This window comes from Crocodylus siamensis, chromosome 2 (genome assembly GCF_052110815.1).
Source record: "Crocodylus siamensis isolate JL-2025a chromosome 2, ASM5211081v1, whole genome shotgun sequence".
In the NCBI taxonomy this organism is placed as follows: Eukaryota; Metazoa; Chordata; order Crocodylia; family Crocodylidae; genus Crocodylus; species Crocodylus siamensis.
Genome location: NC_143396.1, coordinates 47,655,191 through 47,671,664, shown reverse-complemented (window position 1 = coordinate 47,671,664; position 16,474 = coordinate 47,655,191). Strand labels below are relative to the sequence as shown.

General features: G+C 44.5%; 1 protein-coding gene across 1 annotated transcript in view; it reads right to left on the bottom strand.

Moving 5' to 3' along the window:
• The window catches only part of WDR19 (WD repeat domain 19), a 97,338-nt gene that overhangs the window by 64,968 nt on the left and 15,896 nt on the right, over positions 1-16,474 (bottom strand). Inside the window, exons 7-10 of the mRNA XM_090035768.1 lie at positions 14,643-14,723; positions 8,019-8,131; positions 6,628-6,801; positions 4,135-4,205 (exon numbers count right to left, since the gene is read on the bottom strand). Coding sequence (XP_089891894.1) covers positions 4,135-4,205; positions 6,628-6,801; positions 8,019-8,131; positions 14,643-14,723 — 439 coding nt within the window. The remainder of the gene's footprint in view (positions 1-4,134; positions 4,206-6,627; positions 6,802-8,018; positions 8,132-14,642; positions 14,724-16,474) is intronic.

Here is a 16,474-nt window from a genome sequence, read left to right as displayed (position 1 = left end):
AGATGTTGAACAGCGCGGGCCCGAGGACCGAGCCCTGCGGAACCCCACTGCCCACGTCCTTCCAGGCTGAGAAGGACCCATACACTACCACCCTCTGGGTGCGGCCCTCCAGCCAGTTGGCGACCCATTTGACTGTGTGGGTGTCTACACCACAGCCCCCAAGTTTCTTAATGAGAACGAGGTGAGAGAGAGTGTCAAAAGCCTTCCGGAAGTCCAGGAAGACTATATCCACTGCTACCCCTGCATCTAATGATCTGGTGATCTGATCGTAAAAGGCCACCAGGTTGGTTTGACAGGACCTGCCACTGATGAACCCATGTTGGTTGCCCCTAAGCATGCAGTCCCCTGCTGGCCCCTCCTGGATGTGTGCCAGCATCATTTTCTCAAACAGCTTGCCTAGGATCGAGGTAAGACTAACCGGCCTATAGTTTCCCGGGTCCTCCTTCCTGCCTTTTTTGAAGATGGGGACCACGTTGGCCCTCTTCCAGTCCTCTGGTACCTCACCAGAGCACCACGAGTGCTCGTAAAGGTGTGCCAGGGGACTTGCAATGACCTCGGCCAGTTCCTTTAGAACTCTAGGGTGGAGATCATCTGGGCCGGCTGACTTGAAGACGTCCAACCCCTCCAGAAGCTCCCTAACTAAATCCTCGCTAACCCGTGTCCCAGGTGTGCCTCCCCCAGGGCCCGAGGGGGGCCCAGCAGGGAGGTGGCTGTTCTGGTCCCTACTTAGGAAGACAGAGGCAAAGAAATCATTAAAAGTGTTAGCTTTGCCGTCTGGTGTGACGACCAAGTTTCCCAAAGGCAAGGGCCCCACATTACCCTGGACCTTCTTTTTACCCCCTACGTATTTAAAAAAGGACTTCTTATTGTCCTTAATCTGGGAAACTAGTCCCAGTTCCATCTCTGCCTTGGCCTTCCTAACCACACCCCTACATCCCTGAGCAACTACAGAATAGTCCCCCCTGGTGATGACCCCTTCTTTCCATTGGGTGTAAGCCTCCTTTTTAGCAAGGAGACATTCCCGGATGCTTTTGGTGAGCCACGGAAGCTTGTGTGCTCTCCTGCTCCCTTTGATCCTCGTTGGGATTACCTTCCTTTGGGCTTGGAGGATCGTCTCCTTAAGGAGCGACCACTCTCCCTGGACACCTGGCTCCCCTCCCCTCCAGGACCTCAGCGCTTCATCAACTATCCTCCTTAGCTCGTTGAAGTTTGCCCTCCTAAAATCTAGGGCCGCTGCCTTACTGCATGCCTTTGCCACCTTGCGCTGGATGGTGAATTCCAGCAGGCGATGATCGCTGTCACCCAGGTGGTTGAGCACCCGCAGCCTCCTCACCAGCTCATCACCCGTGGCCAGCACTATGTCCAACAAGGCGTCTCCCCTGGTGGGGCTGTGCACCTCCTAGGTTAGATGGAGGTCCTGCACTCTGGCCAAGAACCTACGTGAGCGTTCAGACCTGGCTGACTGTTCTTCCCAGCAGATGTCTGGGAAGTTCACGTCCCCCATGACTACCACATCCTTAGCCTTCGCTACCTCTGTGAGCTGACCCAAGAATTCCTGGTCAAGCTCTTCTCCCTGTTTGGGAGGTCTGTAGTAGACTCCCACCGTTAAGTCCCTTTCCCCTCGACTGCCTTGTACTCTAACCCAAAGCTAATTGACGAGGATGTGTATTCCTCCTTAATATAGAGTGCCACGCCCCCACCTCTCTTTCCTATCCTGTCCCTCCTGTACAGCCTATAGCCCTTGACATTCACCGCCCAATCATGCGTTGCGTCCCACCACATTTCCATAATCCCCACTATGTCCAGGCTGGTGTCAGCCAGCAGGAGGGTGAGTTCCTCCTGCTTGTTACCCATACTACGAGCGTTTGTGTAGAGGCATCTGAGGCCTCCTGTGGATGTGTGTACTGACCCCCTAGTCCCAGCGTTACCCTGGCCCCTATCTCTTACTTGTTTATTCGCTTCGCTCGTTGGGCTGGGCTGGGCTGTAGTTGTGGGTGCTGTTTGGTCTGGCAGTCTGATGTTTCCTCCACCCTCATCTTCCCCTTCACTTAAATGAAGATGCCAGCTTTTGAAGAACTCTTTTGTTTCTTATTTGTTTTGTTTCTTCCTTTCTTGTTCCTTTTTTCCCCTCTCTTGTTGCATTAGGGGTTGTCCCCTTAAGATTTCCAGGGTGCCCTTATTAGAGGGGGACTATTGAACTTAGGGGGGAGGTCAGGCAGGATTGACCCTACAATGAACCCTGTCAGGTGGAAGAAATCACACACCCGAGACAGGATTGGGTGATTAGCCCACGAAAACCGGCATAAAAGTCGTCGGCGGAGAGTGACTGTTTGCCTTCAGGCACAAAAAGACAAATGAGGAATGATGGAGACTTTAGAAGGGAAAGAAGCAGCCAGACCTGCAATCCAGAAGAATGCCAGAGGTGCAGGACTCCTGGAACGGCAGCAGGTCAAATTTAGAGGGAGATTGCCTCGTGGAGAATCTTAGCTGCACTGGTGAGTGCAGGAAGATCCTGAGGCACCAGGAGGTGGATGCTGGGAATCGAGAGAGAGAGAGAGAGAGAGGAATTGTGCCCCTCAGATAAGGTGCAGGGTTGGGGTAGGAGTTAATCCAAGCCCTGACCCCATTGGGACATTTAAACCTGAAAACGGAGAGACTGGCTGGGAGAGAGCAGCTGGAGATTGCTGCCAGCTAAAGACGCCAGTGGAGAGAGAGACACAGGAAGCGCATACCGCTAATGAGCTAATTAGCGGCACAGACTGTTTGCAAAGTAGCTGCAAAGTATCCAGCTCTGAGATTTCTCATTTGTAACACTGGCTTCCCTTACCAATGAAGTAATTGGCAAGATTGCTATAGCTGTATCATTTTTATTTTGGAAATAAACTAGCACTGTGAGCTTTAACACCAGGGTGGCACTTACCTATCCTAAACATCAAAGAATGCTGATCTCCTTTTTTTTCTTCCCAATCCAAGCCATGGGAGGCGAGTACAGAGGAGAGACGAAGATAAGATTGCTTATCCTGGTCACAGTTTTGTTAAAAAAAAAAGTTGAGATGCAGCAAGTGCCCAATTTGCTCAATGAACACATCAAAACATATACATGTCAGACAAGAGGGAGTGAACCATAATACCCATTTTCAGAAAGATTAATAAATACCAGGGGTGCACCGAGAGAGTTTGGGGGCTGATACTGATAGCCAATATTTAAGGAGGCATATTAGCCAATACCAATCTGATATCTGATACAGCTGTCATCAGATGGTAAGTCTGGTGTGGTGAAAAGGGAGAGAAGGAGTATGGAGGGGGGCAGATCAATGCCTCCCATGGTGAGGGAGGGGGCAGGGCAGGTGCTGTCCAGCTGGGGTGAGGGGTGCATGGGATAGAACCACAGCTTGTGGGGCGGGGGCAACTCCTGCTGCTGCTTGTACCCCAGGAGGGGGCAGGTGTACCCGCATCTGTGCACTGCAGGGTGGGCTGCCACTGTGGGGTGGAGCCAGAGTTGGCGTTGCTTGGGGCTTTACTTGCTAGGGCCTTGGCTTGGAACAGGCTCCAGTGGCACTGAGAGGAGGCTGCAGCCACCCCAAATTTTGCTGCAGCTCCAGTCCTAGCACCACGCAGCCAGGTTCAGCCGCAGCTGAACACTCCGCCTCCATCCAAGTGCTGGGAAAAGCCACGGCTCTACCCTGCAGCTGCATCCTGCCCCGTGCAGATCTGGGGCCACATGCAAATCAGTAGCGGGAGCTGCCCCCACCCCATGAGCTGTGGCTCCATCCTACGACCCCCCTGCGCCCAGGCTGGGCAGTGCCTGTCCTTGTCCCTTCCCTCACCACGGAGGGGACAGTGATCTGCCCCTGATACCCCTCCTGACTTACCAGCTGGAGGCAGCTCTCCATGCTGCTGGCTCTGCTCCATGCTGCATGCAGAGCAGCATGGGCATTTATTGGCCAAAATTATTGGGCCGATATCTGATATAAACAATTTTCTTTATATTAGAACCAATCTGATATCAGACTGATGTATTGGTGTACTTCTAATAAATACTCTTAATATTTACTGAATATCAAAATTGTTTACGTGATAAGCGGCTTACATGATTTGACAAAATCCATACTAGATCTAGAAACATTTTCATACCTTTATTTTCATCATCCAGGTTTATTATAGCATACATTTCTTTCAGCTCTGCCAGGTCACGGATCTTAATGCTAAAACAAAATACAGTAACTTTTAGTTCTATTACTTTAATCATCATGAACTGAAAAATAATCAAAGGAGACAGACTTACTATGGAAACAAAAAAACAAACAAGAAGTACTAAAAGGGACAATATAAAGCAGTGTAGGTTTCCAATTTGAAAACAGACACAATCAATCTAGCAGTGTTATTGTAGCAGTGATGGCCCAGGTATAGGACAGGGATATTAGTAAAATTAAACGATATCTTCTACTGAACCAAACTGTGCATCTTGGCAGAAACAGGACACAACTTCTCAGTCTTCAACTGATCTTAGGATGAATATTGAGGTATGCACTCTGATATAACATATATATGACAATAATTATATAGGATCTAGGCATCACCCCCTGGAGGCGGAGGGTAGATCAAGGTCACCTTCCAGGACAAGGGAGGACTCAGGGATCTCCCACATTGTCCAGCCAGGGGGTTGGACCAAGGTGGTCAGTGGCCCCAAGGCCAGCTGCACCGAGGCTCCTGCCCCTCTGTGGCTTTGCAGCAGGTACGAACAACCTCTTGCAGCCCCAGTAGAGCCTGTAAAGTTGCCACCTCCTGCAGGCTCTCTTGCCCTCTGATCATGTGTGTGGCTTATAAGCTCAGCAGTGCTATGATTGCTAGCATCACAGTTAAAAGACTTGGAGGTTATGATTGACCACAAGATGAAAGATGAGCCACTAATGTGATGTCGCAGCTGGTAAAGCAAACAAAACCTTGGCTTGCATCCATAGATGCTTCTCAAGCAAATCCCAGGATGTCATCCTCCCGCTGTACTCAGCTTTGATAAGCCGCAGCTGGAGTACTGCATCCAATTCTGGGCTCCACAATTCAAAAATTATGTGGAGAAGCTTGACAGAGTCCAGAGGAGAGCCACACACATGATCAGAGGGCAAGAGAAAAGGCCTTATGATGACAGGCTGAAAGCCCTGGGACTCTTCAGCCTGGAAAAGCGTAGGCTCAGGGATGACCTGGTGGCTGCCAATAAGTCTGTAAGGGGTGTGCATCAAGATCTGGGGGAATGTCTGCTCACCAGAGCGCCCCAAGGAATAACGCGGACCAATGATCCTAAACTCCTCCATGACTGTTTTAGGCTGGACATAAGGAAAAACTTCTTTACTGTCCAAGCCCCCAAGGCCTGGAATAGACTCCTTCCAGAAGTGGTGCAAGCACCTACTGTGGACTCATTCAAGAAACGTTTGGATACTTACCTTGCTGGGATCCTTTGACCCTAGCTGACTTCCTGCACCTGGGCCAGGGGGCTGGACCTGATGGTCTTCAAGGTCTCTTCCAACCCTAGTGTCTATGAAATCTATGAAATATGAAGCCCTTCACACAGTCTCTCAGATAAAAAAAAAGGATCAAAAGGAGGTGATCTTTCATAAATGCCGAAGGGATTTCCAAGGTGTGTTGGAAATCTGAAGAGACAATAGAGCAGCTATATCTAGGTGGTGGGGATTGCCTAAGCAAGTTTTATATGTTGATTAGCTAACCTGTAACCAACACAAATTGCCAGGGTAGAGGCCACTGACACCAGATGAGTCTATGCAGCCCTGTAGAAGGAGTTCTCGGCATGCTAAATGCTTTATAGATTTTACTATTGGCTAAGTAGTCAATTTTTGGCATGGGATAATAAAGAAATATCTGCCCACAATTTTTATAGTTCTGTATGAGCTTAAAAATTTGATATAGCTGAAGTTGAATGTTCCCCCCAAATTCCCAGTTACACCTGTATACCAGTCTGCATTCCTGTATAGCTGGTGGCTGCTAATTTAGCTCCACTGATACAAGCATCTTTACACTTTTGCAACTCTAGCCATAATAAGGAGTTAGAGCTCTAGTACCAGAAGCAGCAAAGCTCTATGTAGGTTGATGCACTCTGCTGGGAAGCCATCTTTGGTATCTCTATGCTGTACTACAATGGACATACTTTATCACTCTTTAGAAACTGACCTAGTTAAAACTAGTAGATGACCTAACTGAGGATAAAGTTACACTTCTATAAAGTTCCTTATATGAAGGTAAATTAACCTATATTAGACTCCATTGGCCATGGCTAGACTAATTCCTGTATCTGACCATGGGTATTTTTACACTATGCTGATATATCCAATGTTATACAAAAAACTTGTGGAACACGTTTAGTGTTCAACAGACAGATCAAATTATGTAAGTAGCATCAAAGAGGAATTATTTGAACACTGTCTCCTACTGCTAATGAGAAGATTGTTGGGAAATGTGCATCTCACAGCAATGAAAATGTTTTGCTGATGCTTTAGTACTTAGGTATTGTGTCAACAAAAGAGCAAAAAATATCAAAAGTTATAATGAGTAAATGATAGTATTCGCTTTAAGTCACTTTCTATTTCAGAATTTTTTTGCATAACTAGCGTGACCTACCAGTTGTCTCCACATGTCGCAGCTTTATTCAGCGACTGTGATACTGCAATGCTGGTTAGATTATCCTTATGGTTGGAAGTTTGAAAGATCTCCTGACCAATCTCTCGAATGTGTGTAGAAATGACCACAAAGCAGCCACGAGAGAAGCCAATCATAATGTAGCCATCGCCATACCTATAACAAAAAGAACAACTAAGAGAGATGACTGGGAAGTGGATTTCACAAACAGCAGTGCAATATATAGGTCAGGATTTAAACGCCTCACGGAGAACACACAAAAAACATTTTGTTCTTGGGCTGCAATGTCTGTTTTCCACAATGAGGTCATCATTGCAGGAAAAAAATAACCAAAATATACTTAGAATTAAAAAAAACCCTGTGTCACACACCATTTATAGACAAATATTCCTTGTTTTCAATATTATAATTGAACATTACTCATGGCTAAGAGTCAATCTAATATAGCATCACCGTCATACTAAGTCTCTTTAGGAGAGAAGCCTTCCAGATTCAGCTATATTAAAGCAAAATGGACATGGCCTTGTATTAAATATGCGTGTATATAATTGTATGAATATAAGAAACCTCAAAAGCTTGATGTGTATATTTGTAATTAGGCTGTTCATCCATTTTTCATATTAAGGGCAACAATACAAGATTGTTATAACTCAGGAACCTTTCCTCTCCTATGATCTTGTGTAACAAGGTATTTAGCATAGTTCACAGACTTGTTGGAATGTAACAGGGCCATGATATGAGCACTTCTTCTACAGCCTTGAACTTGTGACCTCTGAGCTGTCAACCTCATGTCTTGGGGCCCATGCCACCCCAGCCCCCACATGCCCATAAGATAAGAAATAACAGCTAACGCAATTCCCTAGAGATTCCAAGTGCTGTGTACAGATGTTGGTGCTATGCTATCTGGATAGATGGAAGAAACTGCATGTAACAACTCAAAGAGAAGGGAGGTAGCCACCAGCTTCTGAAGAATGCTCTCTAGGCCTGTTTTTCAAAAGAGGACTGCCTACCTACTGCATCCTCTTAATGTAACCTGCTCTCATCCTGAATAACAGTAATAATACAGAAAGACTGTCTCACCAGCTTCTCATCCAAACCATGCTGCAAGGCCCCCAATTTCACTTACTTACTAAGCATGCCCTTCTGGTAGTATGTGTGAACAAGTATAGCACCAAGCCTCTATTACTGCATTTAGACAATACTGCTCTTTAAGTAACAGGATTTTCAAATGAAAGTCATTATAGATGCCCTTAGTTAGAAAACAATATTGCGTTAATAAAACATCTTGGTGCGACAGTGTTATACCCGTGTTAAAATAATTGCCCAAAGTGTTAAAAAATAAAACATGCATTAGGATATTATTGCTGGCTCACCATCTATAAGTCACAATGTTGCCATAACGCTGCTGAAATTCCAGATCAATCGGGCTATCAGGATCATTCAAATTAAAAAGAAACAATGTTTTCTTGCCCACAACCACACTTATCTGGCAATAGAAAAAAATGAAAACTCAAAATATGAATAGCATCACTAAGACACTTTTTTTTACTAGAAAAATATATACTTTCTACTTCCACTACTCTTTTACAATTCAGCTTAAGGTCCAAGACTACAGGTTACGTTTTATTTTAAAATTGTAAGTATAAAATGTTTTTTTTGATTGAGAACTGTCACCTCTATGGTGGAAGGAAAAAGCATCTCAAACCTATACACAGAACTACTTCTTGGGGGTGCAGGGATATAAACAAAACTTTTAAAGAAGTAACATTGCTGAATATATCAAATAATGCAATGATCCTAGTCACTTTTACAAATTCACAGCCTTAAAATTAGAAAGATCTACAATTTCAGATCAAATGCCTCTTATCTGGAGTAACTCCAGAGGTTTTGAACTTTGTCTCTAGGGAAAGAAAGGAACCATTTTCAGTGTGCTTACTTTTTTACATTCCACCGTGACCAAAGAAATAATACCACCAGACAAGACCAAAACACTTGTAAGAACAAGGGAGAATTTGTTGTACAGTCATGCTTGGGGCTTACACATCAAAACAGACTCATAAGAACACTTTTTACAAGGGTCATTCAAAAAAGATTAGGACATCTGAAGTTAATATAGGAAATATAACTAATAACATAATCTATTTGTAGTACTGACTGTTTGAATGCCAGCACCAGAAAGATGAAGACTATGACTGCTGACTTTGCTGCCATATCATATGCCCCAGAGTAATGTAAAGGTGTTACAGATATCCAATACAAGGAAGTTCTGTGACCTATTTTTGGCTGCAGGGAGTATGATGGCAACAAATTCCTTCTGACGATTTTGGTCAGTCATTAAAACTGCACTTGTAACAGACTTAAGCAAAAGGATCATTGTGAAGAGAGAATGACTGCAACTTGCTTAGTGAAAATCTAAAGCTAGTAATTATTTCAGCAGCATTCCTGCTTTGAAATACTCCTCTACCATGAGGAAACTTGCCCACATAGTAACAGAAGCTATAAAAAGATGACCCTTGGAGCTAAGGTTCTCTCATCCCTTTAGTCCTGACCTTGCTTCAAATGACTTTTCAGTTCTCTAATATTACTGGGTTTTTGGTTAGCTGTGTTGGTCTAAGGACATAGGCAGGCAAGGTTCTTAGAGTAGATGTGGTATCTTTTATTAGACCAACTGAGTAATTGGAAAAAAGTTCTTAGCAAGCTTTTGGGCGCAGCCACCCTTCTTTGGGGCACAGGAAGTCTCTGCTGTTCTGAGACTCCAAGAAATGAGAGAAGCTAAAAGTGTGGCAGGTTGTCAGTGAGAATGTAAAAGGTAGATTAGAAAGACAAAAGGTAAAGCAGAGAGCGGAGGGGGAGGAGAAAAGGGGAAAAAAGGCCAAAGGGAAACATTACAGAGGTAATTATACAGGGTAAGGAAGAGGCTCTTAATGAAGAAGGAAATAGTAGGAAATCAGGGAGACAAAAGGCAAAAAAGTAGGTGAGGGGAGAAGAGAAAACGTGTGTGGGGGGAAGAATAATGTAAGAGGTCAGGTCAGAAAGGTACCTGTTGAATCAGATGTCAGGCAAGTTGTAATGTGTCATAAAAGCTATTGAGTCCATGATTTTTTGTATCCAGTAGATTTATGAAGTTCATACGCTCACCAACGGAAGGTGTTTTGTAAGTTCCCTTGGATGATTAGAACCAAAAGATCGGAGAAGGTGTGGTTATCTTGCGAGAAGTGGGCACCCACAGGTAATTGGATATTCTTGTCTTTGATAGATTTTTGGTGTACGTTCATTCTGGTGTACAGTTGTTGTTTGGTTTCTCCAACATATTTTCCATCAGGGCATTTGGTGCACTGGATGAAATATATTACATGTCTGTAAGTGCAGCAATACGATCCAGGAATGTTGATGGTTTTGTTGTGGGATGTATTTATAGTGGGTGTAGTGGAGATGGGTTGGCAGGTTTTGATGTCTTGTCCTGGCACTGTCTGGATCCATTCAGTGTGGTTTTGGCCATAGGGAGTTTGCTTCTGGGGATGAGGTTAGTGAGATTCGGTGCTTGTTTGACAGCTAGGATAGGTGGTCCCGGAATGGTGTTTTTAAGAGAGGGGTTTTCTTTTAGTATAGGTTACAATTGTTTGAGGATTTTCTGTGTAGGTTCCATGGATAGGTGATATGTGATAAATAATGGTATGACATTATTTGGCAGCAAATCTTCATGTGGTGTCCAGGCGGCTCTTTCAAAAGTGCAATCTCTCTTTCTGGAGAAGTATCCTGGTTGGCTGAAGGCCGTTTTGAGATTTGTGAAGTGGTGGTCATGGGTATTCGCTGCAAATTTGGTGGTATCAGAGAGCTTGGCTGCTTTCTTGGTGTGTTTAGGGTGATTGCTGGTTCTGTGTAGATATGCATGTTGGTCCGTGGGTTTCTTATATATGATACTTTGAATTTTACTAGCTTGGATATTGATCATGGTGTCCAAAAAGGAAATGCTGGTGTTAGAGTATTCAAGCAATAGTCTGATGGAGGGGTAACGATTGTTAAATTTTTGGTGGCAATCAATCAGATTGCAGGGTTTCAGTCCAAATGATGAAGATGTCATCTATGTATCTCAGGTATAGTAGGGGTTTGATGGTGCAGTTCTTCAGGAAGTCTTCTTCTAGGTGGGCCATAAAAAGGTTGGCATAGTGTGGGGCCATTTTGGTGCCCACAGCCTGGAGGAAGTGTTGGTTGTTGAAAATCAAGTTGTTGTGTGTGAGGATGAAGTATAGGTATCCAGGCTGTAGCCATATTGGTCTAGAGGGAAAGGCAATCAGGACTCATAGTAGAGTTATATCTTTTATTATATCAACAAGATTTTTGCAAAAAAAATAACAATTTTAATTGCAAGCTTTTGAGCACAAACACCCTTCATCAGGCATTGGAGACAAGATATAAGTTTTTCTGCGTAGAAATGAAAGTTCATAAGTATATGAGTTCAGTGATATCCTCAGGGCTGTACTCTAGATTGTAATCTCGTTCTTGTAGATATTTGAGGCAGGCTTGGATACCATCCTGGTGTGGGATAGCGATCCTGGTGTATAAGCTAGTGACATCCATGGTAGTTAGGAGGGTATTGCTGGGAAAGTGATTTAGGTTTTTGAGTTTTTGTAGGAAGTCAGTTGTATCTTGGATGAAACTCAGTCTCTGGGTGACGAGCGGTTTTAAGATGGATTCGATGAAACCTGATATTTCTTCTGTTAGGGTTCCATGGTTTGAATTGATGGGTCTGCCAGGGGTACCTTGTTTGTGGATTTGAGAGAGCAGGTAAAAAGTTCCTGGATAGTGGAGGGATCAGGTTCTGAAGTTTTATTGTAGTTCCAATGGAAATGATGTAATGGTGGTTTTGAGGAAAAAAGGGGAGTAGGATCTTCCTCTAGTTTTTTACAGTAGGTAGTGTCAGAGAGTTGTCTGTTGGCTTCTTCTATGTAGTCTTCATGGTTACATGTAACTATAGCTCCTCCTTTAATTACTATTAATTACTGGTTTAATTACTATTTGGTGGTTGGATCTTAGAGATTCTATGGCCCTTCTTTCTGGGTTGTTATAGTGGTGTTTGTGAGTATTTCATTGTTCATTCTTTCTCTGAACCAGTCGATGTAGCAATTGAGGTTTGAATTTTGCCCACTGTTAGCTTCCCAAGCTGAGGGTTTTTTTTATTTTTCTGCATTGATTTTTCTGTCGATGTTGTCACTGGATGAATTTGCGTTGAATTCCTTTTGGTTGTGGACATATTACTTCAGAGGCATCAAAAAAAATTCTTTTAGCTCTCCACATTGTAGTATCTTATTTGGGTGTTTTTCTGGACCTAACTTAAGGCCTTTGGAGAGGACAGATTTTTCAGCTTTGGTTAAGTGTGCGTGTCGAGAGATTGATAATGTTAGAGGGTTGATTAATTCCTTCTGTTCTGTCAAGTATGATGTTGGAATGTTATACAGTATTGTTGGTGTTCTTCTGAGGATTGTTTTGTGGCTGGGAAAGTTATTTCTGTATTAATTGGTTCCATTTCTTCTTTTTGCATTGGATGGATGCTGTAATATAATCCTTCATAGTCTTGCTGTATGTCTGGGAAGATATCTGGATTCATATCTTGTAGCATGTGTTGATTTCCTTCTTGAGGTGATCTCTTTTGGAGTAGCGTATGTGAGGGAGAGGGTTTCTAAGTTTTTCTGAAATTCCCCTGCAGAGATGTAAAGCCTATTTGGAGTTGTGTGTGGTGGTTAGAGGATTGTAGATGTTCAGTCCTTTGGGAATGAGGTTGTGTTTCTTGCATAGGCTTAGAAAGTATATGTCTTTGTTGAGGTTAGCTTCTTTTTTCTTCATGTTGTGAAGTTTCCATTTCAGATGGAAAAATTTGGCATCTTCCATGTTGCTCGTTTTTTGGTTGTAGCCGTGTTGGTCTAAGGCAAGGGTGGGCAATTATTTTGGGTGGAGGGCCACTTACTGAGTTCTGGCAAGCTGTCGAAGGCCACATCGATAGCCCTGCCAGCTGCCCAGTCCCTGGCCACCATCTTGGGACCAGAAGTCCCACCCCTTGCCCCCAGAAATGCTCCTTTCAGCAAGGGGTTTTGCCATCTCAGAACCAGAAAAATACCAAATTTTATTCTAAAAACAAACATCTGCAACATTCATTAGTTTGATTTCAAAAAAATTTGTTGGCCCGATTTACGTGTGTTTGTGTAGTGTACATAGAGGTGATTGCACAACAGCTTAAAATGAAGTCCTAGTCTTCTACATTGTGGGGGAGGATGGATAGGTGTGGGGGGTGGGGGTGGGGTGAGGGGGCATGTGGGTGTGTGGATATATAGGGTGTGGGTAGGTAGAGGGTTTGTGGGGGCACATGTGGGGGGAAGCATGGCTGGGGTGTGTGTATGTGAGTCTGCATGGATGGCAGTGAAAGGGGGTGTGGGTGCATGTGTATGGTGGGGTGTGCTTGTGGTACTCACTCTGTAAACACACACACACCTCTGCTTCCCTCACCACACACACGTGCACACTACTTCCCTCACTGATCTCTCTCTCCCTCACTGCACAAACACACATGCACACACACTGCCTCTCCCTCCCTCATTGCACAGACTGATGGATACACACACACAGTGTGCCTCTCTCACTACACACATGCAGACAACCACCCCCCTCCCACTTCTGGCCCTGGGGTAGTGGCGCAACCCCATGGTTGGGCGATGCAGCCGGCTGCCACACAGACAGAAACAGCTGGTTGGGGGGAGGGGCCAAAATGCCCTTGTTGGTGCATCCTCCTGGCTCCCCCCCAGGTCCTACTTCCTCTGGCTCCTGTAATCTTTGGCAGGCAGTGAGGAGCAGATAAATCTGAATCTTTTAAACCTTTTAGGTGTCCCACAGGCCAGACAGAATGGCCTGGTAGGCCGAATCCAGCCTGTGGACTGTATTTTGTCCACCCCTGATCTAAGGGGTTAGGCAGGACATAGGCAATTTTACATTCTCACTGACATCCTGTTACACTTTTAGCTTCTCTCATTTCTTGGAGTCTCAGAACAGTAGAGACTCCCTATGCCTGAAGAAGGGTGACTACACCCAAAAGCTTGCTAAGAACTTTTTTCCAACTACTCAGTTGGTCTAATAAACTATATCACATCTACTCAGAGAACCTTGCTTGCCAGTTCTCTAATGGAAATCTAGGGATGAAGAAAATTCAAGTCCAAGGATGAGGTACAAATGGCAGTATAAGCATACTTTCAGGAGCAGTCTGAATATTCCTTTTCAAAAGGAATAAGAAACTGAGTCAGATGTTGGTAGAAGAGCATTTACAAGCAAAGGGACCACAAAGAAAGTGATCCAATGATCAATGTACCTAGGCTACAATAAAATGTGCTTTAGCAAGATGCCTTATTTTTGACTGACCCTTGTAAAGAAAATACTATTTTAAAATCCAATTCAATTCACATTATCTGCTAGCCCTTAATCTAAAAAGGAAGCACTTTTCCTTCTAATTTCTATTTTAGCAGTATTAGAATTAGAAAACAAAAAAAACAACCCTGTCTGACATAGCTGGTGCTTTCAAACAAACCAAAAATATGCCCTACTGTTGACACCCAAATCCATTCTGATGTATAACAAGAGCCATCTCAACATTCCAAGCATCCAACTTCTGAAAATTTGGATGTGCATGAATTCAGATATTTGGCGTATGCCAATTTCTAGCTGTAACCTCCTAAAATGATTTGTTCTTAAACAGGAATACAATTAAAGGGTTGCATGGCTAAAACGTTTAAGAATTACTATTATTTTAAACTCTTCTTCTAAAGATAGCATAACAATTAGTTTACATTTGTTTGAGGCTTTAAATTGTTGGGTTTTTTTATTCAGATTATTGTTCCAAAAATGTCTAATCCTTTTAAGTAACATATATACATTAAATGTGGTAGACCCTTCTCTTTATATTTTGAACTGAGAGGTGCTAAATGGTGTTATGTACTGGTTTCTTATTGATTTCTTACTGTGCTTTCTCTGGTTGATATTCTTTCATCAGTCTTCATTGCTGAGAACTGCATATCACTGGGGTCTGATCTCACTGAAGTCTGCAAGAAGGAAATTCCCATTCAGAGATATAGAATTGATTTGTTATGAATTCCAAAACCTTTTAAAAAGCCAAAGTAGAGATTCATCTTCACTCTCCATCAACAAAAGCCAGGCTGAAAAAATAAGACTTCAGTCTGTCATTTAACGAAGTATCCAATGAATCCTTGTTACCACCATTTAAAAAAAAGTGAGTTCTATAAATGATGTACATATCCAGAAACAGTCTTTGCTCAGTGGGACTCTAATATGTGTATGCAAACACGTACAAAACCTAGAAGATTCTAACGTTCTTGGAGGGAGGAACAGAATCAACATCAGCATCCAGTCCTCACCCCTGCCCCGGCCTATGCACATGGAGTAAAAGGCCTGAAACAATCTAAAGGTACTTATGGAGAGCACCTTTGGTGCCTGCCACTTTAAGGTTTGGAGCTGGCAGTAGAACAGCTGGCAGGTGTGTGCTAGCTTTGATGAGGTTACCACATGACCCCAGGAGGGCCCTGGGATTGGAGGAGGAGGCAGAAAAGCCTCCATTTTAACCCAGGACCTCAGAGATAGAGCAGCAATCTTTTGTTAGGGACTGGAAAGACAACATTGGCTGAGTGGCTGCTCAGGAACATCTTGGAAATAAGGGAGGAGCTATGGGGATTGCAGGAGGCTCCTGGGCCTGGGTATGACTGTAAACTGTGCCCTGCCAAGGACGAATGGCCTGGTGGGACAGTCCCCCAGAAATGCCAGGCCAGTTACCACCCTGGTGAAAGGTGAGGAGGGATGCCTGAAAATCCCAGCCCCTGCCTGCAGGTGGGTTATTAACATCAGAGGAGAGTTGAGAGGCAGTGGGGCCAGGCAAGTTCAGTGTTGTGGCCACCTGAGCACAGTGTTAGGGGCCTGGCATGGGAGTAGCCACCTGAGCCCCATAGGGTAAAAAACCACAGTGGCCCCAGTGAGGGGGAGAGAGGGAGAGAGAGAGAGAGAGAGAGAAGTGGTCCAGTGAGGGGACTGAGAGTAGGAAGTGTCCCAGGAGAGGCACCAGTGCCTGAGTTCAGCCTTGAGTACAACATAAGGCCATGGGGCATGTAGAGTAAGGCCAGAGAAGGTGGCTCGAAGTGCTGCTTGTGTCCTCGGTCAGAATGCAAGTAGGTAGAGCCTGAAGTGCTGCATAGAGTAGGGACCAAGGTGGACCTGAAGGGCTGCACAGAGTAAGCCAGGTTAAGAGTGGTCCAGGAGGTGGACAGTAAATGAAAGGCCTGGTGAGAGCAGGTGGTGTACAGAGGTCCTTGTCAGCAAGGCCTGCTAATGGGCAGGCTCCCGCCTTAGAAACTTCTCTAATATTTGTTATCAACAAGGCGTGGCAGGTGAGCTAGGTGGGTGGTTAGCCCAGGGACAGCTGGGAGGCTGACATTCTGACCTGGTCCTGAGATGGCCCCCTGTCACAGTACTATCTACAAGCCCTAACCCAGGGAGAGTTCTTTTAGCCAAACACTACAAAAAACCTGCATCAGGCTGCAATCTCAGCTCTTCCTTGCAAGTCCTAGTTTAGGGATGGCATGTCAGGGATAGGGCCATACCATGCAGTCTCTGGTAATGCTGCAGCTTAAATTATGCGTAGGGCCTCATTAGCTCCAGGAGCAGCCAAGGGTCAGGGTGGCAGAAGACAACTAGTTTTCCTGTGTTGTAAGTTCTATACCAGTGATGCTCAACCTTTCCCGATAGGCCAGATGGACATTGCCCAGTTCATCCACAGACCAGATGT